Source organism: Coturnix japonica, chromosome 1 (assembly GCF_054131305.1).
Source record: "Coturnix japonica strain WE chromosome 1, WE-NBRP24, whole genome shotgun sequence".
Taxonomy (NCBI): Eukaryota; Metazoa; Chordata; class Aves; order Galliformes; family Phasianidae; genus Coturnix; species Coturnix japonica.
The window spans coordinates 114641783-114669298 of NC_140663.1; the positions used below are offsets into that span (position 1 = coordinate 114641783).

General features: G+C 41.8%; 3 protein-coding genes across 11 annotated transcripts in view; 2 read left to right on the forward strand and 1 right to left on the reverse strand.

Annotated features, from left to right (window-relative positions):
* Positions 1–721, reverse strand: part of SHROOM2 (shroom family member 2) — a 111119-nt gene extending 110398 nt beyond the window's left edge. For all 9 annotated transcript variants that reach the window (XR_014940693.1, XR_014940699.1, XR_014940700.1 and 6 more), the window contains exon 1: positions 527–721. Coding sequence is in view for 2 of the 9 variants with exons in the window: in XM_015886877.3 (XP_015742363.2) it covers positions 527–721 (195 nt within the window). In the remaining 7 variants the exon portion in view is untranslated. The remainder of the gene's footprint in view (positions 1–526) is intronic.
* LOC107325718 (uncharacterized) lies at positions 720–10459 on the forward strand. The gene is made up of 2 exons (XM_085532102.1): positions 720–3986; positions 5351–10459. The coding sequence occupies exon 1, from the start codon at positions 720–722 to the stop codon at positions 1419–1421; it is 702 nt and encodes a 233-aa protein (XP_085388228.1). The 3' UTR covers positions 1422–3986; positions 5351–10459.
* On the forward strand, positions 3980–27516 carry GPR143 (G protein-coupled receptor 143). Its single transcript, XM_085532093.1, has 10 exons — positions 3980–5400; positions 11880–12019; positions 13198–14972; positions 16652–16761; positions 19112–19206; positions 19827–19919; positions 20077–20186; positions 22623–22731; positions 25280–25397; positions 26847–27516. The coding sequence occupies exons 3-10, from the start codon at positions 14729–14731 to the stop codon at positions 27144–27146; spliced, it is 1179 nt and encodes a 392-aa protein (XP_085388219.1). The 5' UTR covers positions 3980–5400; positions 11880–12019; positions 13198–14728; the 3' UTR covers positions 27147–27516.

Here is a 27516-nt window from a genome sequence, read left to right on the forward strand (position 1 = left end):
TTTGGTCACTATCCACAGATCTTTTGTTTAGAGAAGGAGGGAGATGCAAAAGGTCACCCTAATTGTTTTCCACGTGCCGGGGGGGCAGGGGCAGAGAAAGCCCGGTGTCAGCACGGCGGGTTCCAGACCCCGCTCTGTCCGTCCTTCAGCAGCTGGGGCCCACAGCCAGGCTTCTCTCCATACCCCGACAGCCAACACTCGCACCTACTTCACTGAGCGCTAATGGGAAACAAGACCGTGCCCTCGAAGCTCCAACCGAGCCGCAGGCTGACGCTGCGCAACAACCTGTTGTCCTAAAGCCTCCCTCGACGCACTCCGCTGAGGCGGCTCAACACCCGGCGCTAACGGGAACGCGTGTCCTCGGCAGCACCTGCGTGGCCGGGAGGCGGCCCGAGAGAGCAGCGCGGCCAGGCCGGGCCCTCCGCCACCGCCGCAGGTGCGGGCCCGGCCCCCGCTCGCCGGAGCCGCAGGACAGCGGTGCCCAACATGGAGCCGCACCTCCTCCCTCCCTCTCCCTCCTCCTCACCTTGGTGATGATGAGGGGCTCGCCGTGCTCCCGTCCGCCTTTCAGCGTGAAGCCCCAGGGCGCTCCGCCGGTCAGCAGCACCTCCACCAGCCTGTAGCCCTCGGCCGCCCTCTGCTCCACCATCAGTACTACGGGCTCTACCAGCACGGCGCTGGGCAGCCGCTCCCTCCCGCTCCGCAGCCCCACGTCTTCCATGGCGCCCCCGCGCCGCCCGTCGGGGCCGGGGCCGTGCCTCTACCGGCGGCTGCCCGCCCCGCCGCTACCCGCCCCGCAGCGCCGGCCGGCCCGGCCCCATCGGCGGTCGGAGAGCTGTCCCCGCCCCCGCCTCCTCCCTCGGCCCGGGGTATTGTTTCACTCCGATACCGGAGCCCGGCGGCGAGGGGCCGGCTCCAACTTGTGGCAACTTGGGACGGCGGGAGGAGGTTGTGCCGCCTCGCAGCCCGACGCGAGGGCGAAACCCGCCGTACCTCGCGGGGAGCCGCTCTCCCCTCAGTCCCCAAAGGGACGACCCCGGGGCGAGGAGGAGGAGGAAGAGGAGCGGCCCCTGGGTGGCCACCAGACAAAGGAGGTGGCCAGGGCTCCGCCGGCCAGCCCCGTGCTCAAGCAAAGCGGCGAGCAGGTGGAGCCCCAACACTGCAACTCGGGAACGGGCAGCCCGTGGCCGCGGGGCTTCTGCCCTCGCGGTGCCAGGTGGCGGAAGGAGCTGCTTTCCGCCGCCGTGTTGGGGGAGGGCTCGGTGCTGGAGCCGGGCAATGTGGAGGGGGACGAAAGGGGCAGCCGGGGGCGGTGCTTGTCCACTGCCCCGCCCCGCTGCTCCCCTCCCCGTAACGGCTCCGCCACCTGCGGGGCGGGAGGAGCCCGGATCCGTGTACGCTGCCCCTCCGCGACCCTCTAGTGGCGGGCTGAGGAGCCTCGGGTCGGCAGTAGGGTCTGGATAGGGCAGGTAAAGGGTGACTGTGGGAAACCCGCAATAAGAATGCCAACAGCCTAAACTGAAATGCTCAGCGATGTCCATTTGCCTGGAGTTTGGGAGCACCAGCACACAGCTGTCATTTGCTTCTCGCTACCAGGCAGGAGAATCAAAGGCAAACAGGAAAATCTGTTGTCTTCTGAGAAGCTGGCAAGTGTCAGCGTACTTCCATGTATGAGGAATTGTTTCGGTAAGGTGCACAGCATAAACTGGGATTTCTGGGTTGTGTATGTGTGTTTACATACATTGCTTCTAGAAGTGGTCGTTATGATCATAGAATCACCAAGGCTAAAAAAGAATTATAAGATCATCTAGTCCAGCCATCAACCCATCTCCATCATGCCCACGACCTACCATGTTCCTCAGTGCTTTATCTGGATGTTTTTTGAACACCTCCAGGGATGGTGACCCCACCACCTCCCTGCACAGCCTGTTCCAATGCAATGACACTTTCTGAGAAGAAATTTTTCCTAGTATCCAACCTGAACCTCCCCTGGCAAAGTAAGGCCATTCCCTCTCATCCTATCACTGTTACTGGGCTGAAGAAGCCAACCCCCACCTCACTACAACCTCCTTTCAGGTCATAGAGATAAGATCTCCCCTGCATCTTCGCCAGCCTGAACAATCACAGTTCCCTTAGTGATGATGTATTCTGACCCACTAGCTGCTGTTTTCATTCTTTTCTGCTGTATATACAAATGCTGTTTATAAGGCAAAACAAACAAACAAACAAACAAACAACTCCAAAAAGCAGGTCATGGGAAATATAGTTTTCCCTGTATCTTGCTTCCAGTTGTTCTTTCATCCGAGGCAGTCTTCTATTATGTTTCTATAATGCATAACAGATTGTCCACACAGCAATTTATATACTCAGCAATCCCATGCTAGTTTTAAAGAGCTGAAATGTACTGTTCAGTTGCTTCTGGTTAAAGATGCACAACAATAATTTGAAATTTAATCCATTAAAAATTATGCATACTGAAATGAAATTGGAATATAATAGCTGTACTTTCACGAATGTCTTTCTTGCTTGTATCTCCTCATCATCAGCCGCCAAACATTAGTTCTTCATCATCTGAAACTTTTTGTTGTCCATAAGAAATTACAGAGTTTCATTTCTATTCTACCTATTGGACTTGGTCTTCTAAGGCCAGTATTGAAGGATGATAAAGAAATCCAGAGCAGATTTTAAAACTGGGGCATGAAGAGTCTGGAACTAGTGTCTGTACTGAAGATTCCAAAGCAGAACATTCAGACACTGGGTTGTTTTTGTTTTCTTTGTTTGTTTGTTTTTTTTTCCTTTTCTCTTTTAATGTTATAAATGGAAAGCCAAGAGACCCAGGTATAAAGTTTCTCACACTTGTAAGTTTTGCCAGAACAAGGCAAGATGTGTTCTTTTGTTGTATCAGTCACATTTTTCTTTACATATTTTTATATTCTCCTTCTCTTTGGGATTTGAAGCTTGTTCAGAACCCAGTTGGAGAGCTGTGTATGTTTTATTCTTAAAATATTGTGATAATTTTATTTCTTGAATTTCTGTAGCTCCTGCCAGTCTTCTTAGGTTTTCATTTAGTCATAAAGAACAAAGGATTTAGTAAAAGTATACTAAAGTCATAGTTTTCATTTATATAACAGTGCCAATGTAGCTATGCTTGTCTAATGATACCCTCAGTCTTTTAGCTTTTTCACGTAAATCTTGTTTCATTTGTCAAGTGTTGCCTGAATATACCAGTGTTAGCAATACATGGTAGGGCAATGTGACTGTGTAGTGACAGGTAGCAGACTTCTTTGTGCTGAGGACAGAGCAGTGACCAATATTACATGACCAGTGTTCCCTTCTGTAATCATCTGTGCCATTATTATTATCAAAGCTACTTCACAGTGATTAAAAAAAACTCTCAAATGCCTCCTTCTTCCATGCACAGGGAGCTATTAAACTTTATTAAGCCATGCACAAACTCAGTTTTTGAGTCCCTCTGCTATAACAGAAGCTCTCTGCGGTGAACTCTACTCCTTCCACAGTGCTTCTGTGTTCAGACTCTGAAGTTTAATCTACATTCAGACCCCAGTATTTGAAGCTTAATTAACAATTTCAAGTGAAGTTTTGTTATATGGGGTTTATTAAGCTTGCTCGCTTTCTGTTGCACAGATTGCATACCCATTCCTTGCTTAATCCTCAAGCCAGCCCAAACTGTGAATAGATTCCTCTATGGTAGATTATTGTGTTTACAATCTCAAACACAGTATGCTGTCAAGACACAGCCTATTTCACCTGTATGACTATAAACCACATATCTTTTCCTTAAGGCATTGAATTGTGCAGGATATTTGCAGAATGACTGTAGAATAGCTATTATACTTTCCGTCATTATGCTGGAGCCTTCAATAGCTGGTTTGGGTTTGGGTTGGTTTGTTTTTCCCCCACAGCAGTGGAGACATCTGAAAGCATCAGAGGCTTCTGCTTCATGTTCAACAGAGTAAAGACCTGAGGTGAGTTAAGCCTTTACAATTACCCACTGTTTGTTACCACTGCTTTCTTGGAGCTTACCACCAAACATTACAGCTGGGTGAGGAGACAAAGCACCTCTACCTCAGATGTTTGAAATAGAAAACTGATGCCCTAGGACACGCATAGTTCATCTGCAGTTTAAGCTGAGATACTAGGCTATGAAACAGAGCAGATGGGCCACAATACAATTTCCTTCAGCTCATTTAAAGGGGTTGCAACCTCCAGCAGAGAGTCTGAATGGGCTTGTACACACTGTCAGTGGCATCTTCCAAAATGGCCGCGCTGCTAATTGTGCCAACACATCTTACTCCACATAATCACCTACAGAATTGCTTTAGTCACCAGTGGTGGAAGAAATGTTTATACACAGACAGGTACCTATGCTGTGCTAACTACAATGAAGATGGAAGGATTCAAAAACCCTTTCTCTAGGGGCTAGAATTTTGTGAGGATACTGTGAATGCAGTGAGAGTGCTGACAGCTAAAGGGGTAATAGGAATCACAAGGTTTGAGTTATGGACTTAACTTATCCCCAGAATTCTCTGTAGATGTAGGTTCTGCTGGCACAGCAATCTGTAATGTAACCATTGAAGTCTGTATTGTTTGTAAGCATATGTTGTACATGTAGCAAAAATGAATTATTTGTAATGTTGATGGAATGTTTAGTGAAACATATACTGAAACTTGAGTGTCTTTGAAAGCAACCATCACAAAGACCAAAGTAGCTGAAATAGTGATAGAAGTTCCTGTATGGAAGTGGATGTAATTTTTTATAAAGTAATTCAAGGGGTGGCAAGCTGCTGGCAGTTTACTCTGGAGTCTGAAAGTCCTGAAACCTGGAGAAACAGGTTATGTAGCAGCTCAAGAGACAGACAGACATCCTAGTATAGCTGGAAACCAGGAGGGTTTACTTTGGAAACCTTCCATCTTCCTTCTGATGAATTCAACATAATCATGCTGTTCTACTGAACACTTTTAATTTCAACAAATGATCTATTTTCCCAGAATGAAAAATACCACATTGAAAAACCCCTGCTGGATGTCTCCTTTGTGATTTAGACACTTTGAAAAGCTTTCCCAAGCATGTCTTGTTTCCCTTGTATTGCAAATAAGGCTTCATCAGCTCATAATTAATGCTGGATAAACTTTTAGACGTTCTTAATCTTTCAGAGAAATATTCAGATACATGGTGACTTCTTTAGTTTTTTAAGAAGAAAAAGAAATAGTTCTATGTTCTTTTTCTAGGCCTAGGTAGAATTTGTGAATGAATAGTATTTCATATGAAATTCTGGTATGTCTACCCTCTGAAGGTTTTGATTCAAGTTTTGTTTTTTTTTTTTTTCAGTTCTTACTCTATATACTGGATCTTGAGACATGGACCACTTGCACATTAAAGTAAGCCATGAATTTAGCAATGTCTAGATCTTAGCTGCAGGGGTAAACCTAGAACAGAGAAGTCTCCATGTTCCTACCTGCAATGCTGAATCAGCGAGAGCCAAAGTGACAGGAATTAACTTGGATTTGCCTGGATTTGCTCTGTTCCTGTGACTAAATTCAGCTGCAGCAGACTTGTCTTGGAAAGAGTTGACTGAGAGCAGGCACAGCCAGTGTGTGAGCTGCCAAGAACACAGGCAGTCAAAAGCACAGGTCAAGCTTACTCTCTGAACTCCTTTTATCACTGTATCCTCAAATTGCATCAATACAGTCTTGTCACAGTCCTGCTGTCAAAGATCCTCAGTCTGGTTTCATCGAAGGGAAGAAACCTCTACTGAACACCAATGACGCACACAAGCAGCATGTGCAGAACACCAGAAGGGATGCAAATAAATTTTGTACCTAAGAAGGGCATACTTGGTACACACTGACACTGGTGTAGATACGCTCTTCATGTTCATAGTGTCTTAGTTTTCAAGCACTGGAGCATTATCAGGAAGCCAATCAGTACAGCCTTTTACAGTTGTGCAGTACTGTGTCGGGGCACACTAGTAGCACATCATCACAAATGCCTAGTAGCTCAAACAGTTTTCTAAAGGTACAAGAGCTCACTGTGGAACAAACTGTGGCTGTGAATGACCAAGAGAAAAAAAACACAGAATTTGCTAACAATATTCTCTGCTTAGCTCCTGAAAACTATTAGACCTATAGACAAAGGAGACCAGCATGGATTCCTATAATCCATAACATGCTTCAAGAGTTAACATTTACATGATTTTGCAAGATTACAAGATTAGAAATCAAATAAAAGAATAAAAGGAAAAGAGCTACTCCTCACATGGTAGCAGAATCAGAAGACAACATAAAGCTAACAAGACCAGGTGAACAGGTAACCATATTTCCCTAGGGCTGGCGTTTCTGCTGGCAGTCAAATTCAGGTACAGATTAAGTCAGTGCAGGGCCACAGTGCATCTGCTATCTATATACCTCTTCCAGTTCCTGCATCAGGGCCCTTTGTCAAATCATATTACAGGATATCAGGCAATAATTTTACAAATCAAGTAAATAGCAGGGTAAGAGCATGCAGGTTCACATATGGGTGCATGGCAATCTGTGCCATTCATGATGTCATTTCTAACTAGGCAATGCCTGAACATGGTTTTGGGGATAACATAGAGCAGTAACTGTTACACTGTGGATGAAGCCACCCTTTTTTAGTTCTGGAAGAGATTCATCAGTATGTGCATATATACAAGCATGATATAGCTACGCATAGTTTATATACGTGTTTATTAAGAAAGTTTGTCATCATTTCAGTGAAGCACCATCTGTACCATTTATTCTTACTGCTGCATTTCTATCTTTGTGCTTTAGGAAATGTTTTTCATTGTCCATCCTCCTTGACAACACATTGTATAATAACATTTGCTGTGCCATGTGTCCTTACACAGCAAAAAAAATGGCACCGTCCCATTTTAATTACTTGAGCAATGTGGCTTCAGAGGCTGACAAGCAGTCTTTAATGCATTTAAACTCTGATATCAGAGCATCATACATCTAAATTCTAGTCATTTTGAAGTAATACAAATACTAAAGTGCTATTTGAAGCAACTAATAAGAATTCATTGTAGAATCCCTAATTAATAGATATAATCTGATTTATATTACTAGTATTAAAAAGCACCTCTTTTCTGTTGTATTCATGTTCAATGTGGTACCATAATCTTTTAATTTAGACCTACCTTATGTTATGAAGGATTTAAGCTATGGAACTGAAATGTGACTAGGAGCTTTGAGGCTGAAATGAAAGCCACTGGAAATTGAAAATGTTTTTCAGTTAAATTAAAAAAAATATATATATATATTCAATGTTTAGTTAACTTTGTGAAAATTCTGATGTTAATGGGACCACATTTTTCAAATTAGAAACAAGTCAGCCTTACAGTTTTCAAGGCTAGGCTGGATGGGGCTTTGAACAGCCTGGTCTGGTATGAGGTATCCTTACCCATGGCAGAAGGGTTAGAACAAGATGATCTCTACGGTCCCTTCCAACCCAAACTATTCTATGATTCTATGATTCTAAGATGAGAGCTGGAGCAGAGGTGATCAGGGAAAATGCCAGCAGAAGGGTTTCAAGTGTTCTGCCTGCAGGAAATGCTGTGAAATAGGTTTTTAAAAGGGTAAATAAAAGCAAGAGGTCAGAGTATGTATGAGAGCAGGTGAAGGCCTTGTAATCTACAATTTTTCACTTGGACTTTGTCTTCATTTGCTAGCAAACACCAAACAGACCATCCTTTTTTCTGCCTGTCAGCCATATGTAAATAAATCTCTGGGTGCGTTCTGTAAATAGCCACAACTCCTTCATATGACAGATGGCCTTTTTGCACTCAGAGCAGTTACACAGAACCAGAACCCTGTCCAGGTGGAGGTCATAGCATCTCATGAGCTTACATCTAGACATGGGTGCAGCTTGAGGTCATTAATAGCAGCACTGTAGCAGGGTGCCCTGAAACATCAAGTGTACATGAGAATCTAGGTTCAAAATTCAGGAATTTAGAAATATCATGAAATTATAAGGCCAGTTTGAGTGTGCCAGGGAAGGGGCACAGGGGCAGGAACTCTTACTGTGCATGCCACCTCCCCATAGACTTCTATGATATATTACACTAAGGGAATGAAAATGCTCTCTTCTTTTTGGAGTCCAAGGCAGAAAAGTTTAAACAGCTGATGGGAGGTTTGAGGAAATCCTACTATAAGTCAAACAGATGAGAAAAATTGTCAGCACTCAGGTTGCCTTTCCTGGTATAAGCCTTTCTGAGTTGGAAGGTTAAGGCTGCTGCAGGAGGTACTGCTTAATTAACCTGGATTTTGTCTCCAGGATAGTTTACTCATGGCAGTGAGGCATTGTTAGTAACATCCTGAGGAAACAGGATGGGGTTTTTTATTGCCCATCTTCTGTGAGAACTCAGCTCCCGTTACAGCTCCAGAGGTTAACTTTTTTTTTTTTTTGAAAGTCTGAATTACAGAGTAGTATAAGTACACAGATGGTTTCCTTCAGAACACTGCATTTTCTGAAGCAGTTTCAGGACCGACCAACTTCTTATGATGGTCATGGCCCCAGGAAGTACCTGAAGGAGCCAGTCTATTATGTAATGTACTGAATAGCCCTGCTGCTCACCAGAAGATCATAAGCAGCAGGGTACTTGGATGCTGAGGTGTTGGTCTCATTTTTTATTCCACTCTAGGCTGGAAGGGTCATCTCTAACATGGGAGTCATGATTTTCAGAATGGCAGAGTCAAGAATGATTCCTGCACTATCGCATTTCTGTTCTTACTGTTGAGCTTCTTATTGATTCCCTGAGCCAGCTAAGGCATGCCTTTGAGCTTCCTGCTCCTTTCAGAAACTACCAGACAACAATTTGCAGAGCAGGAGGTTGCAGCTTTCCTTCACCCAGTTCAAAGTTGCTTTGGGGTTGACCACCAATTGAGCAGCCATTGGAAGGGAAATCCAGTGATGTTTGTGGGATTTCAGAGAAGAGCAACAGCTAGACCCTGAGCTCTGTACTTGTGCTATACACTTGGACTTTCACTATTTTCCCTTCAACATTTGGCTATGGTGTTCACCAAGGCCATCGTACTGGCCATTGTACACTGACATTTTTAGGGATAAAATTAACAGGTCCTTAGAGACTTTTTTTTTTTATTTTTATTTTTTTTTTTTTGCCTTCTAAGTACTGTGAAATGAGTTCTATAATACATTTTGATTTGGATACATAGACTGATCTGGGAATATAGGTTTTATGAGGTCATTTTCTTGCACTAATGGGATTTGAAAAGTTTACTTCAGGTAGCAGGAGATGCAAACTAATGGGATCCCACAGTCTATCAACTGTGATAGGGATATTGGAATGTCCCACCTAATTTCTCCTAAGGGAACCAACTAACAACATTTCTAAAAAAGAATGTGGAAGCAGTGGTGCCTAGGGAACATTCTGAAGATACTGGGGACAGTGTAGACATTCAGCATCCTTGTGGATCAGGGTACTGTCTGCGCGCTTAGAAGCAGTAAGGTCTGATTTTCAATATCACTCCGTATGGAAAGGATAATATTCTCTCTTTTCACAGTCTTTTTCAGCAGGCAGTTCCAATGTAAACTGTGTCTTAAATTGTCTGTGTGGGTGTAGGACAATGTCTCATCTATCACACAGCAACAAAATTGAACAAAATTGTGCCAGGAGGGTTCAGCCTCTACTGCCATTCCACCAACAACCATCTCAGATGCTGTAGGCAAATGTGATAAAATAGAAGGCATTACTTTCACCACATCTCTAATATAAAGATGACAATGATTAATGGTAGAATTTGTCCAGAAATGTGGCCACAAAATCTGTCTTAATTCAAGTTCAAAGACTAATATTCTCAGCATTGGCATAGAGAATTGGAGATTTTGTTCTTCCAATCCCTATTTTTTCTTTCCTTCAGTTCCCGAATGCATTTTTTTTCTATTCACTTACTTTGTTTTTCAGCCATATAAACCTTATTTATTTAATGCAAAAGAGGCACAGTTTCCATAACAAATTTGCATATGCTTGTTAACAGATGTAAAGTAGGATAACATTCTCCTGGAGAAGGTGTATAAGAAGTCGATAAAATACATATGATTTCTTTTGTCAAATACATACACTTATTTAGCTGTTCAAATGTACACTAATTTTGTGTATTTATGTTTTTATTCTTAAGGAAAATGAAAACATTATGCAGTGAAGATACATTTATTTTTATCCTTTTATAATAATGTTTACCATCCTTAAATGCAAATTAGTGATTTACACCTGTGTGCTTATATTCGAAATGCAGAAGGAAAGGAGGAAATACCACTGTTTTTCTTCTAGTTCTTTTGGTGTAATCTCTAGCTGCTACAACCATGACAGATGTTACACTCAATATCACTGTTTTGATATTCTTGCCTAAATTTTCTGAAAGCAGAAATAAACAAGTATGGATTTCCCAATTCATCTCATTTATGCACTGAGGGAAATGCCAGTTTACAAACTAGGTCTAATAATTCGTAGTGGTACCAATGGGAATGACTGTAAAAAGCTCTGTAAAAAGTAGTCCAGTTTCTTATAAGGTAAATCTAGTTGCTGGAGGCCTGTACAGATAAAATGAACTGTGCTAAGCATACAGAATATTTATATGTTCAGAGAGCATACTGCAGATCCTGTTGGGAAGATCATGACTGGTTTTATTGCATCCATTCAGCTTGCAGACAGGCCCACCCTTCATCAGTTTAGGAAACATTATACCAGGTGATATGTGTAAGACCAGTAAAGACTCAAGATCATGAATCACTGATAAAATGGAGATTTTGTATTTGCAGAATAACAAAGATCTTTACTGGGAGCTTTAAATGGAGTCAGAGATGCACTGAATTGTACACATAGACAAATAATGTCTCTATACATTTTCTTCTGCTTTCTCTACCTTAGCTAAGTCCCAGACTTAATTAAAACAGTGATTAAAATATCTGTAACTGCATACTCAAGCATAAGCTGTACCATGCTCCTAAAGAACAGAAACACATGCCTGTCATATTTTTGTAAACCTGTTGTTTTCCTCTTGGGCCAGACAAGGCTGTGTTTCATCTTAATGATGCACACAGATTGTTACCTCAGAAGTGCTATTTTCTGGGTCCAAGGGGAGCGTGAGTGGGTGTTTCTGAAAGCTGTGCATATGAAGTATGTGCTTGTTTTCCCAGTATTTCTTTCTCATTCTTGGACACATTGCTGCAAATATGTAAAAACAGGACTGGAACTTTCAGTATTGGGCAGTGTATTTGCTCCACACATCTGTTTGATTGTTTTTTCTTTTAAATGTCCACTTTAATTGAATGTTTCATGTCCATCTGTTAATGTTTGTCTTGAAGCTACTGCATTCAGTTATTTGAGATGCTGCCTTGGTGCAGAAATGAGGTTCAGTTTGGTTCCACTGATGTCAGTGGGAACTAAGTCCATAATTTCTGAGGAAAGGCATCTAGGAGGCGTGATTGAAGCTGCACTGAATACCACTTAATGTCCCTCATCAAGGCAACATAATTCTTCTCTTTGTGCTTGTTCTTTTCTGTTTCTTTTGCTGTTGGCCCCAGCTTTTATCCTCTCATTTTCATAATCATGTGAAGCCAAAGTAATCTCAGGTATAAGGCTGCCAAACCAGCTTTGAATTTCTGTGACTGTTGTGACTCTTACGCTTTGAGTGCAACAGTGAGGGCCAGATTAGCTCATTCTTACCAGTTGAGATGCTGGGCGGCTCATTAGTTTAGCTGATCTGTCTCCTATTTAGCGTCAGATGTCCCTGTGTAAAGACACGTCTGCTTGCATTATGGCAGATATCCATTCATTCATTAATCACTTTATTTTCTTTTCATACCCATTCTGCCACAGGTCACACTCCTTGTTTCCAATACAAATGTGCAGTGAAAAAAAGCAACCACTCTGTAAGAAAATGTGTGATCAAATGCTGGGAGAGTAGTAGAGATGGAATCCAGAAGAAGCAGTTAAAAAGCAGTCCTCCACTCCGAGAGGTAAAGAATAAGGTCAGGGTACACAGCTGGCAAAACTGTGGAGAGAAAAGGGGAGCCAGATATAAAATAGTAAGAATGCAGTTGAGAAATGCAAGTTATTTTGAGGTGGCCAAACAAATGGGATAGAGAAGTCAAAATAATTAAATGGTTAATCCATATGGGCAAACTAGAAAACCATAGTCGGGAATGCTGGAAACAAATGGAATAGGCTCCCCAGGGTGGTGGTTGAATTGCCATCCCTGGATGTGTTTAAGGGATGTTTGGATGTGGTGCTCAGGGATATGATTTAGCAGAGGGTTTTTAGAGTTAGGGTACTGGTTAGGTTGCGGTTGGACTTGATGATCTTCAAGGTCTTTTCCAACCTGGGTAATTCTATGATTCTAAATGATGAGCAGAAACAAGCAAAATACACTAAAAATTCCTATTTGGAAGCCAGAACAAATGGCCAGGATAACAACTGGACACACTTTTAAACATTTAAAAGGATAAGGACAGCAGGAATAGTGAGGGAAACAAGAAAATCAGAGTAGCAATAAAAGGCTTTTATGGAACAGTTTCACTTTCTGCCTAGTAATCTAAAAGTAATGCTGTTCCACATATAGATCAGGCAAACTGAAACAATCTTCCAATAAGAGCAAGCATCATTTATTGTAATATATATGTATTTGCATTGTATATGTGGTATGCAATGCCTTTATTTCAAGTAATAATGTCTCTGTGGGATGTTTTTAATATTTGTTCTTTAGTAGCACAGGAACTGGTTCCTTTCTAATCAATTTTAGTAGTTTCTTCCAGATTGGTTTTTAGTGTTTATTGTGAATTTACCAGAATCTGCATGAAAATGAAGCTGCAGTCATTGCCTTCTAGGCAGTGATTTGTAGCAGAAGAGAGCATTTTCTTTTACACTTACTGATATCACAGCTAGCCAGGTGGATGCAGTGCAGGATCTTGACAAAGAGGTAGCAGCTCCATGCACTGCTACTCTGTCTGAGATGGAACAGTGTCCAAGGAGCCTCTAGTCCAACAGAGCATAGATATTTCTCACCTCAACAAGGTGTGTTATGGAGCAGGGCAATCTTATTCACAGTCTGGCTGTCTCCAATATGTTCTTTGTGTGCATGGTAGTAGCAATGCATAGGATTATAACGTCTGGATTGCTCACCTGTCCTCATCCACAGATGAGCAGTGAAATCTCTGGGTGCTGGAAAACAGTGAGAGCATCCAAAGGATCAATCAGCTTCTACGTCAGCTTCTGTAATAGGCAGTAAGTATGCCTCAGTCTCTGTTACAGCCAGCAGAGCCTTCTCAGACATGCAGCTTACCACGCACATTGGTGGTGGGAAGAACTGAACAGCTGTAGGCTAAGCTTAGAATTGGTGGACAGAGATCTTTGTGGACTGCACTGGGAGCAGCGGCACTTGCTGATGTGTGGACACCTGGATCTGTAAGTCTATATCCTGCTCTTTGGGTGCTGCAGCGTGAGCAGGGCTGGTGCGTCCAGACTGACTTCTCTACTGTAGGCAAGCTTACTGGCTAAGGCCTGTATTTCATGGCTATATAAACAGCATCCCCCCGACATTCAGGAGTCGTAATTGCTGCTATTACATAAACAAGGGCATTAGAAGATAAGGAAAATCACACTAGGTCACTTGTTCTTATAAGGACTAATTATAATATCCACAACTGTTATTTAGAATCCAGTTCACTTCACCTATGCTCTCTTTTGTATTTCCTCAATGTGTTCCTATAAACACAGTTTACAGAGCTGTGGGGTCTGACGCAGGGCACTTGAAATGTGTCTGAGAGGGGAGAGTTAATTTTTGTGTTTGTGATTGTATTTTCTGCTGCATCTAACAGGACTCGTGACTAAAGGATATTGTTAGCTTATAAAGAAGAAACAAACAATTTAGGTCAAATTCCTGTTATCACATTAAACCCTTACAAATAAATAAATAAATAAATAAATAAAACAGAAAAGAAAGAAAGAAAGAAAAATATTCTTGTGGAAGCAGAAGTCCTGGAATTTTCCACTTCTGGCCTAACACAAACTGAATACTCTGTGCTTGTGGTTTAAATGGGATGAGGTTAATATGGCTTCCTGAAGGTAATCTCTCTCCACAGAGACAGGATATAGCACTTCTCTTTTTAATTAGAGAGGTGGGTGGGTTGGATCCCTAAAATTTAGATTTAGGTTTGGGTGTGGATTTATAGACCTGCTCCTCCCAGCAAAAGCTGGGACTGGTTGTGTCTAGGCCCATTTTTTTGAATTAATTTTCAGTAATTAAAGTGCAATGCGTGGGAGGGGGCTAAAATGAAATACAATTATAATGTAATGCTCCTTCTTTGGTATCCCCATCCTTATTCATTTTAAGCCATCTCCAATGCTCTGATGGGTTTAAAGCTTCCTGTATCACACACTGTGCAAGCAGAAATGTTTGAGTGAACTCTTGCCAATGGCTCTGAGCAAGCATGGGGCATGTTTCAGATTACACTGTGTGTTGTTGTTCTGATCTGATCTCCTTGCTAGGAGAGGCTGAGAAAGGCCGCTCTAGGGGATTTACTTCCAGCAGCAACAGCACATGATCCCTCAATCGCGTGATTCTCACCGCCAAGGTCTAATGGGGAGGGTGAAGAAAAAGCTCACGCTGCCTTTTGGAAGCAACAGCGGCGGCTTCTGCTCACGGGCCCCCTCCGCCAGCTGGATGCTTCATGGCCTCTCCCAGGCTAGAAACCTACTGCTGCCCCAACAGGGATGCAGCCACGCAGCTCGTAATGAACTTCCAGCCCCAGGTTTTCTGTGGGGTGTGCATCGGCAGTGCCTCTGCCAGCCTGCTGCTGACTATCCTGCAGCTGCTGCCGAAGAAGGGGCAGAGCCTGCGGAAGATGCCCAAAGCCTCCTCCTCCTCCACCATTCTTCTCCTTATCTCCGTGTGTGACATCCTCGGTGGCTCAGGTAAGCGCCATCTTGGCGTCCCTCACCCATGCTGCAGCAGGCCCTGCTGGCAGATGGTTGGGAATGTGCTGAATGTGTTCAGGGAAAGGTCTGGGCTGAGCGAGATGAGAAAAGGGCACGCCTTGAGGGGAGAAAGGTCTTGCTTAATAGCTAAGTTTTTAAAGTTCTTGGCAAATCTTCACCAAAATCTCTACTTCAAATTAAAATCATGCACTGGCTGGCGCTTAGAGGGAGGCGTAGAAGCAGAGGCAAGGGAGCACATGAATAACTAAAGCTGACTTCCACAACTTAGCTGATTCTTAGGACTGCATTTGGAAAATACTTGCACATGTCTGTAAATCCTCTCAAACAGAGTCAGTGCCACTGTTCACATACCAACGGGACACAGCAGGCTGGCGGCATAGTGCATGGATCAAGCACTGTGCTGGCATGGGGAAGGGGAGAAGCACCCTTAGCTGGGAGCCCTGCCCCCAGCAATGGGCTGTCTAAGTCTGCCCTGGAATTTACTGCCAAGTTAGACAGAAATTACCGTGACACACACAGGGGAAATAAAGGCTGAGTTTTTTTCCACATTTGCATCTTTCAGGTAACTGAGGTTTTGTAAGTCTCTCTGGCTGCCTGTGAAAGGAGTAGGGTTTTATACATTTTCCACTTTCACACCTAGCCAAGTCTTCTCATGATACATAAGAAGTACCAATATTAAAACAGACGATGGATGGGAAAATAGAGAAATACATGGAAAGAGCACAAGAGCACCTGGAAAAGGGCCTTTCAATCATATAATCATAGAACCACAGAATCACCACCGTTGAAAAAGACCTCCAAGATCATCTAGTCCAGCTGTCCACCTACCACCAATATTTCCCCACTCACCATGTCCCTCATGGGGGAACATGTCCTGAATACCTCCAGGGTCAGTGTCTTCACCACCTCCCTGCACACCCCATTCCAGTGCCTGACCACTCTTTCAGAGAGTACATTTTTCTTGATCTCAGTCAGATAAAGCCAGCAGGAAATAAAGTTATTTTTCTCCTTTCCTCTTTCACAGGCAAATTAAAACTATTGATCCGCAATTGTCTTTGAATTAGATTCACGTTGGAGGGTGGGAAGCGCAGTGTGCTGCTGCTGTGTGTTGGTGCCTTAGGGCCTATTTTGAGCAAACCCACTAAATTTCAGCAGCAAACTGAGTTCATGCAAAAAGTCAGTACTGTTCTTACCTAATAGTGAAACCATGCTTATTTCAGCCCCTTGACAGAGAGGAAAAGAGCTGCTTGTAAAAATGAAGGCAGAGAAAAGTGTTAAATAACATTTATTTGAAATGAGGAGTTATAGAGGAATGACCATTAGCAATACGAATATCTGCAAGTTAAATTGTAAGTTGTTAGTTACTGGCAATGCCAATACATTAAATGCCCCTTGATTGCCTTTAGGGAAGTGTATGACAGTATCTGTAGATAATTGAGGCTTAGAACTTTGTGGCATGACATGGCGGATCCTCCAGGCTCACTGCTGCCTTCTGTGAGCCCTTGCCCTGGCTTCTGGCCTGCACTGCACACCCCAATAGCTACAGCCCTGTGAGCATGCAGAATCCAGGCCGCAGTGCAGAACATGCGACCGGCAGTAAGCATGTGACTGCGATCATGCTGACAGGCACAGAACACTCATGCATTTCTCTTTAGGTGTGATCTTCAGATCCAGTGTCTGGTTGGGCTTCCCGAGCTTTGTTGCCAACATCTCAGTGGCCAACGGGACTGATGTGTGGCCCTCTGCCTTCTGCGTGGGCAGTGCGGTAGGTACAGGGGTACAATCCTGCTTGCTTTGCTCACACAGGATCCAAAAGGCAACATATTATGTCCCAAAGGGGGTTAAAATTCCCTTAAATCCCTGATGTGGATTCTGGATTAAGGAACATAGAATAAGAAAATGTAAATACATTACAAAGTGCAAATTTTAAGTAATATAATCACGCTATTGCCTGAGGTATAAGACCAGAGCTTACTGTACAAGAGAAATGTCATCTTGTTGTTTTTTTTCTCACTAAAACACAGTTAATTATGTCAGTTTCCTCTATTCAGTAGGAATGTAGGGTAGCCAAGGAATTCATACAGCAGCAATAATGGTAGTAGCTTAACAAGTCAAGGTTTACAATATAGAAAAGAATATGCTGCATATAAATAAAACTTTTCAGCTCTCATAGTTATTAAATAAGATATGCCCAAATGTGACTTGCTTTATTTCATATGCCGAAACAGTGACAATTTCAGACATAATGGCAGACGTATCATTTGTATACACCTATCAGTTCTCAGTTTTCCATCATACATGTTAAATTTTTGCCTGCGAGATACAAAAGTGGGGTTTTTTTTCTTTTTTTTTCCTTAAAGGAAGGTGAAACCGCCAACATCAATATCTTGCAGCAGGAATGCCCTGTTTGAAAACCACGTTTCCATATGTCTTAAGTTTCGCTTTCTGGCCCTCACCACAGAAAAGTAATATTTTAAAGCAGTGACAGAGATGCTGTACGCAGACTGTTTGTTTTTCATTTTGATCTCAGGTTAAATGGCAAGCAGCAGTGCGGTCTACCGCAATTTCTATTTTCCCCTTTCTTGGGCTCAAGGAAAGTGCTGCAGTTTGAGTCACTTGCTAAACTTATATTTAATTATATTGGAATGAAAAATGACCCTACTTCCCCTAACGTATTCTCATGTGAGTTAATAAAATGTTTCTGGTTCTATTTTAGGTTTCTTCTGGCGCTATTGTTTTATTTCATTTATGCACAAGTCAATGAAATTCCAAACAGTGAGGCCCTGAAGCATCTTCTTCATATGAGACCCTCTGATCTGTAGATGGATACTCTATAGCAAGATGTGGCATTTTGCAAGAAGCTTGATAGCATAGGAAAATTTTGGTGTTTAGGTGCATCTGCTTTGTATTATTTTTGGCGACCATCTAGACTATGTTGGAATTTATGTGTGGAAAGACCTCACGGTTTATTTTTGTATGTATGTGTTTATATATGGTAAATTCTGCATTTCTTAACTGCAGCAAACATGTAATAGTGCAGGTTGAGTTACATACTGGGTGCTGTGAATTAAGGGCACTAGCAGGAAAACTGAAATTTTATTTTCTGACTTGTGTATTATTAAAACGTCATAGCATTTTGGTTAAATACTGAATAATTCATGTCACAAATGGCTAGATGTAGGAACTATGCCCTTGTTGTATGGAAGTATTTCCCAGCTTGATTTACTGTTGGAGGAAGGAATGGTAGAACTCAAGTCACTGATGTCTGGCTCAGTAACAAACATGTTGGTTTCCAGGTGTAAAAGGATGCTACTATGGAGCTGTGGCAAAGGATATTCAGATAAGAGCTGAAGGCAAGCCTCAGAGGGAATCTAATCTGAATATTAAAATACTCCCAGACCATTACAAATAGCCAGCTCCTGTCAGGAAAGGATTTGGAATTTATAAACAGAGTCTAAGAAAGGTCGGTTATCTTCTATAGGCTCATGGGAAGAATGTATAGGGTCAGCTCAAAAATGCAGTGGAATTTAACTGGACTTGAGCTTGTTTCCTTTGGATTTTTGTAAAAACTGTATGGACAGTACTGGATGTTTTTCTGCATATCATCTTTATTGGTTGTAACACCATCTCAAGTTATTGTATGTGGATAAAATACCCATCACACACAGAACCCATGATCAGGGGCACACTGTGGTGATGTCAGACCTCAGTTACATTTTCATGCCTCAGCTACTGAAAAATGATTTTTTTTTCTAAAATGTTATACCAATTATTTTCAAGAAAATGTTCATTACTAATCTTTGAAGTTAAAATGTTGTTTAATAATTTACTTTAGACTTCATTCATGCCTCTCAAGGTTAAGATTGGAGATGTAAACAAACACCAGGTTTTCTAAACAACTGGAAAAAGCTTTGAAGACAAACTGCTCAGTTTACCTAGGAGCAGATCCTTTGGCTACAGCACTACTGCAGTTTTGAGTAAGAATTCATACCAAACAAATCTCAGTTGGAAAAGTTAAAGAACAAATCCTTAGGCAGAAGGTTTGAGTCCCCCCTCACCTCCAGCAACGTTTAAGAAGCAGCTGTGACATTTGCCTTTTATTCTTTTTCTTGCAGATGTGGATCCAGCTGTTATATAGTGCTGGCTTCTGGTGGTTATTTTGCTACGCTGTCGATTCTTACTTGGTGGTAAGAAGATCAGCAGGACTGAGGTACTAGAATTAAAGCTCTGAATGTCTTATTTCACTTCTTGTGCTGCACATCACTGTTTGCATGCAGCTATCTGAGAGTATAAATGAAGTCTGTGAAAACATGTGATGTTCACATGGTTACCGGATAAAGATCCGTGTGAGTGGTGTTCTAAGTGCTTCAAACTCATTTCTGTGGCAGAAGGGTTAACCTTAATATAAAACAGCAATGAAATTTTTTTTAAGCACATAGGTATGAACTTCCCTCAGGTGGGAGCAGCGTCTGACTTTCCAAGTTAAACAGTTCTCTGCAGCCTTCAGAAGGGTGCTTGGTTGGCTGTTTGGCTCCTGTATTCAGTTTCATTGTTCCTGAATGTCCACAGGAGCAATGAAGGATGAAGGGTTTCCTTCTGGAGATCTGGAAACAGGGGAGAGGCTTCTGGTCTCTGGTTGGAGGACATGACACTCTATGTGCAAGCCTGCCCAGCCACCAGGACTTCTCTTTTTAATGCAAGACCCCCATCCCTCCTGTCCTCCTCCGTGTGATGTGCTCCCGGAGTTGTTCACCTCACACCTGTCCTATGTTAACACTGCCATGTGAGAATCAGTGTCTTTATTAACCTCTGTCCTGCTTCCTCCTTCAGTACAATCGTGCTGTACCATATGATGGCCTGGGGGCTGGCAGTTTTGCTCTGCGTGGAGGGTGTTGCGCTGCTTTACTACCCATCCCTTTCCAGGTGAGCAGGCCTATGGAAGCAGACTCCAAAACCGTGGTACCCTGTGGTTGTTTGGATGTCTTTTCATCCATGTTAGAGACAGGCATCTAAATACTGCTTTGGGTTTTTTTTCAGTGGAAAGAAAATAACGAATAATTTGTTAATAATTTTTTCTCAGCTGTGAAAGAGGCCTGGAGCACGCAATCCCACATTACATCACAACCTATGCCCCGCTCCTTCTGGTGCTGGTGGTCAACCCAGTCCTGTTCAGAAGGACAGTGACTGCAGGTAGGTTCCTAATAGTAATAGTAATAGTAATAGTAATAGTAATAGTAATAGTAATAGTAATAGTCTCGTGTGGGTTGGAAGGGACCTTAGAGATCATCGAGTCCAACCCCTGGGATTCGAGCCTCTGTGCTGCAGAGCGGCACTTCTACTACTGTGCCACTGGGGCACACGGAATAATGTAAAAAGTCATGCCCGTGTATCTAAGGATGTGGGATCCTCATTAAATCAAAAAGGAACAAGTTCAATGAATTCTTTCAATGTAACATGATCAGTGCTAGATGTTTTCAGTGCCTGAATTCGTACTTGTAATCTACACATTTAATATCTAAGAACAACAACAGAAGACTCTGTGTTTTGAGTTCAGTCTTAATCCCATCTGCACTGCATTCCTCAGTAATGCCCATCATCAAAGGAAGAGCTGACAAAATCCATGGAATATTTTTTAATATATTTTATATATACAATTTCTACCTATTTTTGCTGATGTTACACTGCGAGGCTTTATAGGTGTAGACAACACTGTACCAGTTGCACACTGAAATGCAGCTAATTACCTTTACTGAGGTGCCTTCTATTTTTTTTTTTCACTTATCTCTAAGTCCCAGAGTGCTACATACTCGGTACAAAAGACGAACCGTATTTGCATCATTATATTATCTCAGTCTTGTAACCTGCATTTCTGAGATAGCACTCAGCAAGCCTCTCCCTAATTTATAGAGGATAATGTTTTTTGTTTTTTTAGTTTAGAATAATGTCTCTATGCATGAGCAAACAGAAAACAAGTGTTACCTCTAAAGGCTGGGACCAAAATGCTCTATAGGGAAAAGATAAGCTTTAGCCTAAACTTTAAATAATCAAAAATACCTGTAATTGATGTTTTGCAGTCTGTAGAAACAGTAAGCTGACTTCTCCACTCAGCATTAGCTGCTATATTTGTATGGGTTGAAGGCATAGACTTTTTTGAGTGTATTGAAATAAGTAGTTTGATAAACAGTAAACTTACCTTCTTTAGCATGTGCTGTCGAAGAGAGGACAACACATTTTCTACGGGCAGCTGCAAAGGTCCTCAGTGAGAACACAAATAATAAATGTTTGTGCTCTTATGTGACATACATCCATGTGTGTTTATGTATGTGTGTATTTTGTAGGTATGTGCACATATGTTCATATGCCTCTGGCAGGCTCTGTGGCTTAAGTGCATACCTGTACAGCTACTTTAATATCCTTACCTGCATTACCTTTGCTACCTGCTCATGTAGGAACTAAGGATCAAATTTTGTTTCATACTTTCAGAAACAGAATCGTAGAATCATAGAATCACAAGGTTGGAAAGGACCTACATGATCATCTAGTCCAGACGTTCTCCCATTACTGTAGCTACTGCAAACCACTAAACCATATCTCAGAGCTCCTCATCCAGATGATAAACATTCCTAAAGATGATGTCTTATGTCTCCTCGTTCTGAAGTCTTGCCAGCATAGTTTTCTCAAACAGCCTGCAGTTTCTCTTCATTGTCTAAGGAAAGTAATGAAGAAAAGCAACAAGGAAAGAAAAAACAAACAAACAAAAAAAGAAACAAAAAAACAAATAAACAAAGATTTGCATCATGAGATCTGTAGAATGTACTGAAGTGGGAATTTAGCTGTTTCTTAAAAACAGAATTTCTCCTTGGCTGTAGAGAATAGTATAAGAGGCATTAAGCTTCAACTTAAAGAAAGGATGTTGAAGTAGCAAGGCAACAAAAAATGTTGAGGACAGATGGAGCACTAGAATTGCTTGGCTGAAGAATTCTTTGTGTGTTCCTGATTTCTCAGCAAGTTTGCTGAGTCTCTGAACAGCCATACCTTGCTTTAACTGCAGTGTTTAGGAGCTGAGAGTGAATTGGATAATCTCTCAAAATTTGTTCCTCTTATGGGAAAATACACGAGTAGGTTTGTGTTAGTACCTATGTTGATTCCTTGTGATATCTGAACAGTATGTTGCTTATCTGTCTATTTTTGTTGGTGTCACTGTTTCAGGTTCCTGAGATGTCGTAGCCAATGGTGTCTTCATGGCACAATTACATGTGTAGTGTACAATACTGCTGACTGTATTCTGTCTTAGCCTGAACATCACATAATAAATACATGCTTACATCATGCACATCATAGAGAAACGTAAGCACTTTTTGCTAGAGAAGTGTGCTGACCATACTATATTCTGTTTTCAATGGGACTGAGAGAAGAAAAAACTGCTGATGGGATACCACCTACCTCAGGAATCCTTAGTGGCTGTGCTTCTTTTCCTTTAGGATTAGGCTATGTATGAGATTTGCTGCTGGAGACAAACCCATTGGTTCCTTTGTTCCCTCTTTACAGACATCTGTTTTCTGTATCCTTGTACCTATAAATAACGAGATGTATGTATATTAATGAACATAACTTTATACTCTCCAGTTGCCTCTTTACTGAAAGGGAGACAAGGGATTTACACAGAGAATGAGAGACGGCTGGGGACAGAGATCCAGATGCGCTTTTTCAAGATTATGTTGGTATTCATCGTTTGGTAAGAGGTGCATTTTGTTTTAACCTGCCTTTTCCCAGCTGGAAACAACTGGGGACAAGAACAGAATTGGATGAGTTACTTCATTTACTTGTCTTTATGGTTGCAAGGGAAAGTTTCTAAGGAAGACAGTTCTAAACTAGTTCACAGACCAGCTGAATCACTCACATAGCATCACAAGGCTGCAAGGAAATGATAAAAATGTTAAACCAACAGGAAAACAATGACACTGAGAAACAATAGCTATATATATATATATGTCTGGATACAACCTAAAGCTGTCTGAAACTGCAGCAAGATTCCGCAGAGCTCACTCTACACTCTTGTCATCAAACATGCCATTGAAAACTTATAATAAATACACTTCTGGGGCATGCCTCAGGGCTCTGGTCATGATTATATGATGCATTATCTCTACAGTTCGCAGATATCAAGTGTGTGAAACAAGTATAGAATGTTGGCTGGAAATACAAACTTACCAGAAAGGAGATCTCTATGTGTTGTGTGTAAAATTTCTTGTCATCTGATCTTTTTTTCTGATATTCCACCTTCTTCCATGAAAATAGCAGTTTCTGGTAGGGCAGGGAGGGAAGGAAGAAGGGCACAATGAAGGTGAGGAAGCAGAGAGGTTGTTTACCTCATCCCCAGATTCCCTGCACTTCTTTTCTAGCAGCATCATCCAGTGTGAAAGATGCTTCAGAGGTGGATGAGACTGAAAGTGTTAGATGCACTCAGCAAAACTGAGAGAACTGAAAGAAGTCCTGCCTAGGAGCAGTCTTGCAATCATCACATAGCAGTAAGGGCACCAGATGAGGGAGTGATCCAAGTTACATGGCTGTCTGCAGTGATCTAGCAAGACGTGGTCACTGCTGGAATGTGTTCACCACCTACGTGGATAACACAAGCAAGGAAAGGAGGAAGGAAGCAGCCTAGGAGTAGTGGAAAGACTTGGCCAAATTTCATGGTCTGTGCAAGTATTTGATTTTTTCATACATGGCTACATTACTGCATGTTTCATTGCTTTAAAATGCTGAACAGGGAGAGAGGCTGCTTTTTTGTTTTGTCCTTGCTGCTGTATATTTGAGTGCTCTGGTGGGATGGTGTAGGGAGCCTGCTTTGGCAGGGGGGTTGGACTCGATGATCTCTAGAGGTCCCTTCCAACCCCTACAATTCTGTGATTCTGTGATTCTCAGGAAAGAAGTTTCTTCTGGGCAGGGTGGGGTAGCCAGTGGGAGCAGGGACACTGGCAGCAGCCTCAAGCGTGGCATGCTGGAAATTGCTGTAAATAACAGGGAATAGAGTTTTATCCAGGCTTCCAGGGTTGCAGAAAGAAAGAACATTATAATGGAGCCCAGAGGCACCACAGAAGTGTGTTACAACCTAAGGGACTGTGGTCAGCTTGCTAGTCTGGAAGCAAGCATGAAAGAAAGGAGCAACTCCTCATGGACACAATGGGCTTGACTGTTTATTTCCTTTTTGTCTCATAATAAATTGTCCTATTACAAACAAACAAACAAACAAACAAAACCCTCCAAAAAAAACCAAATAAACAAAGCACATGGCTCTAAGGTTTTTTGTTTTCTTTTTTCTTTCTTTTTTTCTGTTGATAAAACATGTGCTTTAGAGAGTAAAAACTTTCAGTGGTTACTGTACAGAAAGTCTGAGACCATACCATCTTAGAAGCTTAGGGGAGATGCTGTTCCATCCCAGAGGTCAAAAAAGGAGATGAGTCAGTCAAGGGAATTTTGATCAATGTGGGGTAGAAGAGAAACCTGTATATTTGGAAGGGATAAGCAGAAGATTTTAGACTGTGAAATAACATAGGATCTGGCTAAACTCCTTCAGAAAGTGTGATAAGGATGTTAGTCATTTCCTTCCTGGAGCGCCAGTAGAAATATGCGGAAAATCTGTTTTGATTGCTCAGAAGACATAAGAAATTACAACCATTGACTATAACCTTTATTTAGCATATCATACTCTCATTTTCTCTTGGAGGATGAGGCTTAATAATGCTCATCCTACTTTAGAAAAAGAAATTACCTTTATTCTTAAAATTTAATAGCATTTTCAAGGTCAAATTTAGCTTTATTTTGTAGATTTTTTTAATAGACGTTTTGAAAATCTACTCAAATATCACCCTGAAATTTTAGAGAGCCTTTTGTAGTGTGTATGCGTATGTTTGTATTCCTTTAACTGTATTGTACTTTCAAGACACAAGCAAAAGAAGTCACTGTCTGTAATATTCCCATTGTGGATCAAAGTTGTTTATAATATCAGTACAGTAAGCTCAGATTTAATTCTGTTTGGGTATATGGATTTCTTTGTCTAGGCCTGGCTTGGGAAGTAAGAGTCTGTTTTCTAACCCTAGGCTCAGAGAGAGCTATGGGTTCCTTCACATTGAGACTTAATGTTAAAAAAATATATAATAATAAAAAATCTCCTTATTAAGGTTCCTAATTTCTATAATTTGTAAGTAATCTGTGTTTTACATATACCTACATTTATACATATCACTGTTTTGTTCTCTTTGTCCTTATTATTCCTGCAATAGCTGGTCATCTAATATCATCAACGAGAGCCTTTTGTTCTATCTCGAAATGCAGCCAGATATCAATGAAACACCTTTGAAAAACATTAGAAGTGCTGCACTGATCACATGGATTATAATGGTAGGTCAACCATGGTATTTCTTAGTCTTTGAAATCACTTCTGTAAGACTTGTGGAACAGCATCAGTGTAGTGGGTTTTGGGGAAACACTCAGAAAATCAGGGAAGAAAAGTCAAAGGTAAGAGAAAGGAAGGAGCGGTCACTGGGGACACACAAACTTTGCTTAAAAGGTACCAAAGGCCAAGATTTTCTCCCATTTACAAGAGTATGGGATGAGTGATTGCTACCCATTGTAAGATCCAAAACAGACCATTGCAATGATTAATGGTCTGCCCTTTCTAACCCCTGGCGTAAGATGAGCTGTGAATTTTAGCTCATGTTTCTTGAAGATTTGCCCACAAAATGGGCATTATCTGCTACTAGTCTGCTTGTAACTATGGTTTTCTTTATTAATGACTTATAAGAAATAATAACATCTTGTAGCATTTGGACAGCTATTAGGGAAAATGCATGGTGGAATTTAAAAGCAATGCAATAGAATACAGCTATAAGATGCTGGATTCTTCCAGTACTCCACCCTTTTCTCTCTTCCTGCTGGAATATTTGACAAGGGGTTTTGCAGAGGTGATATTGAAGGTTCCTTTTTCAAGGAAGTTTATTCTGAAGGTGTTAAATACCTGTGAAGCCTGAACATGCTCTTTGCAATTAAGCTCTTGAGCTGCCTGATATTGGAAAGTTGAGCTATGCAAGTGATTTGCTGCAGCCTTCTCCCTGACAAGGACTGAACACGTTAGTGTGACAGGGACCTTACTCTTGCTCCTACTCACTGGGAGAGCACACAGCCAGCTCTACCAACCAAGCTATTATTTAAACTGGCTGTAATAAGTTATGATTTTCCTGTGAGAAGAATGATAAACTCTAAAACCTAAACTCTAATTTACATGTCACACATCCTGAAGCAGTGGGAACAGAAGATTTTTTGGTTACCACTTGGGATTTTCTTTATTCGGTGCCTCTCCCCAGTTTTCCATTCCACTTTGATGGACATTTTCACCGGCTCAGAAATCTACAACAATTCCAGACAGTTCCATTGCTGCTATATTAAAAAAATTGCCTGGATGTGCTAATGTCTGTCCTCAGAGATTTGACTTGGCTTCTAGTGAAGAGTACAATATTTGCTTTTCTGAATTAAAAACCGTGAAGCTTGTAAGGAATGTTAAAAACACGCTGGGGGCTGACCAGCTAAAATTAATGCTAGAAAGCCATTTGGTGCCTGCTGTTCACAAGGAAGACCTTAACATTATTCAGAAATAACAGGTTGTAGTTTCTCATTCTGCTTTGTTTGTGTCTGCAGTGGGAAAAATGTACACTTTTATTTGCATGCAAATATCATCTTCTAAAGGCAGCAGTTGTTCAGTGTAAGGGAAGCTGTTAATGCATGCAGAATGTTTCGTTGGAATTCAGAATGAAGCCTTGCTGATGTAACTTGTGTTGCACTGCTCTTTCCTAGGGGGTTCTTAATCCGATGCAAGGCTTCCTCTTCACGTTGGCTTTCTATGGCTGGACAGGATGGAGAGTGGACCTGAAATGGCAGAAGAGAGAAATACCCTGGGAATCGATGTCCTCATCAACGGTGGGTGACAATGACTATCCGTCACCAGTGAACTACCAAAGCAACATCCATGATTCAAAGAAGACATCGACCACTGATAGCCATCAGACTGATGAGGCTATAAGCATGTTGTCTGAAGGTAACACTAGCGGTGATGACAGGTTGACCAGGAGCTCTCCCATCTACCAGGGCTGGTAGCTTATAGGTGGAGAGCTGAATCTCACTTCTCCCATTGTCAAGACTCACAAAAGCATGGCACTGTGTGAACCATTGCTCACTCTGGAATTTGGTTTGTGCCTGACGGCTCAGTGTAATTTCCTGTAGCTTTTGTTTGTGTGTGAGACTGTGTAAGATGCAGATAAATGACGGTTAATGATGTCCTTACTTGCCTTTCAGGAGATGTGTAGCAAGGTACAAAGGCCTGATTGCTTTTAGCAGGAGTATGTCTGTGCAGGGATTTATGTTACTTATGATTCATCTGTTTTCTTTCAATCTCTCCTGTAACCTCCATACGGTAGAAGAGTCTTTTGTTTAAATAAACAGACTATTAATATGTTGGTTTTTAAAA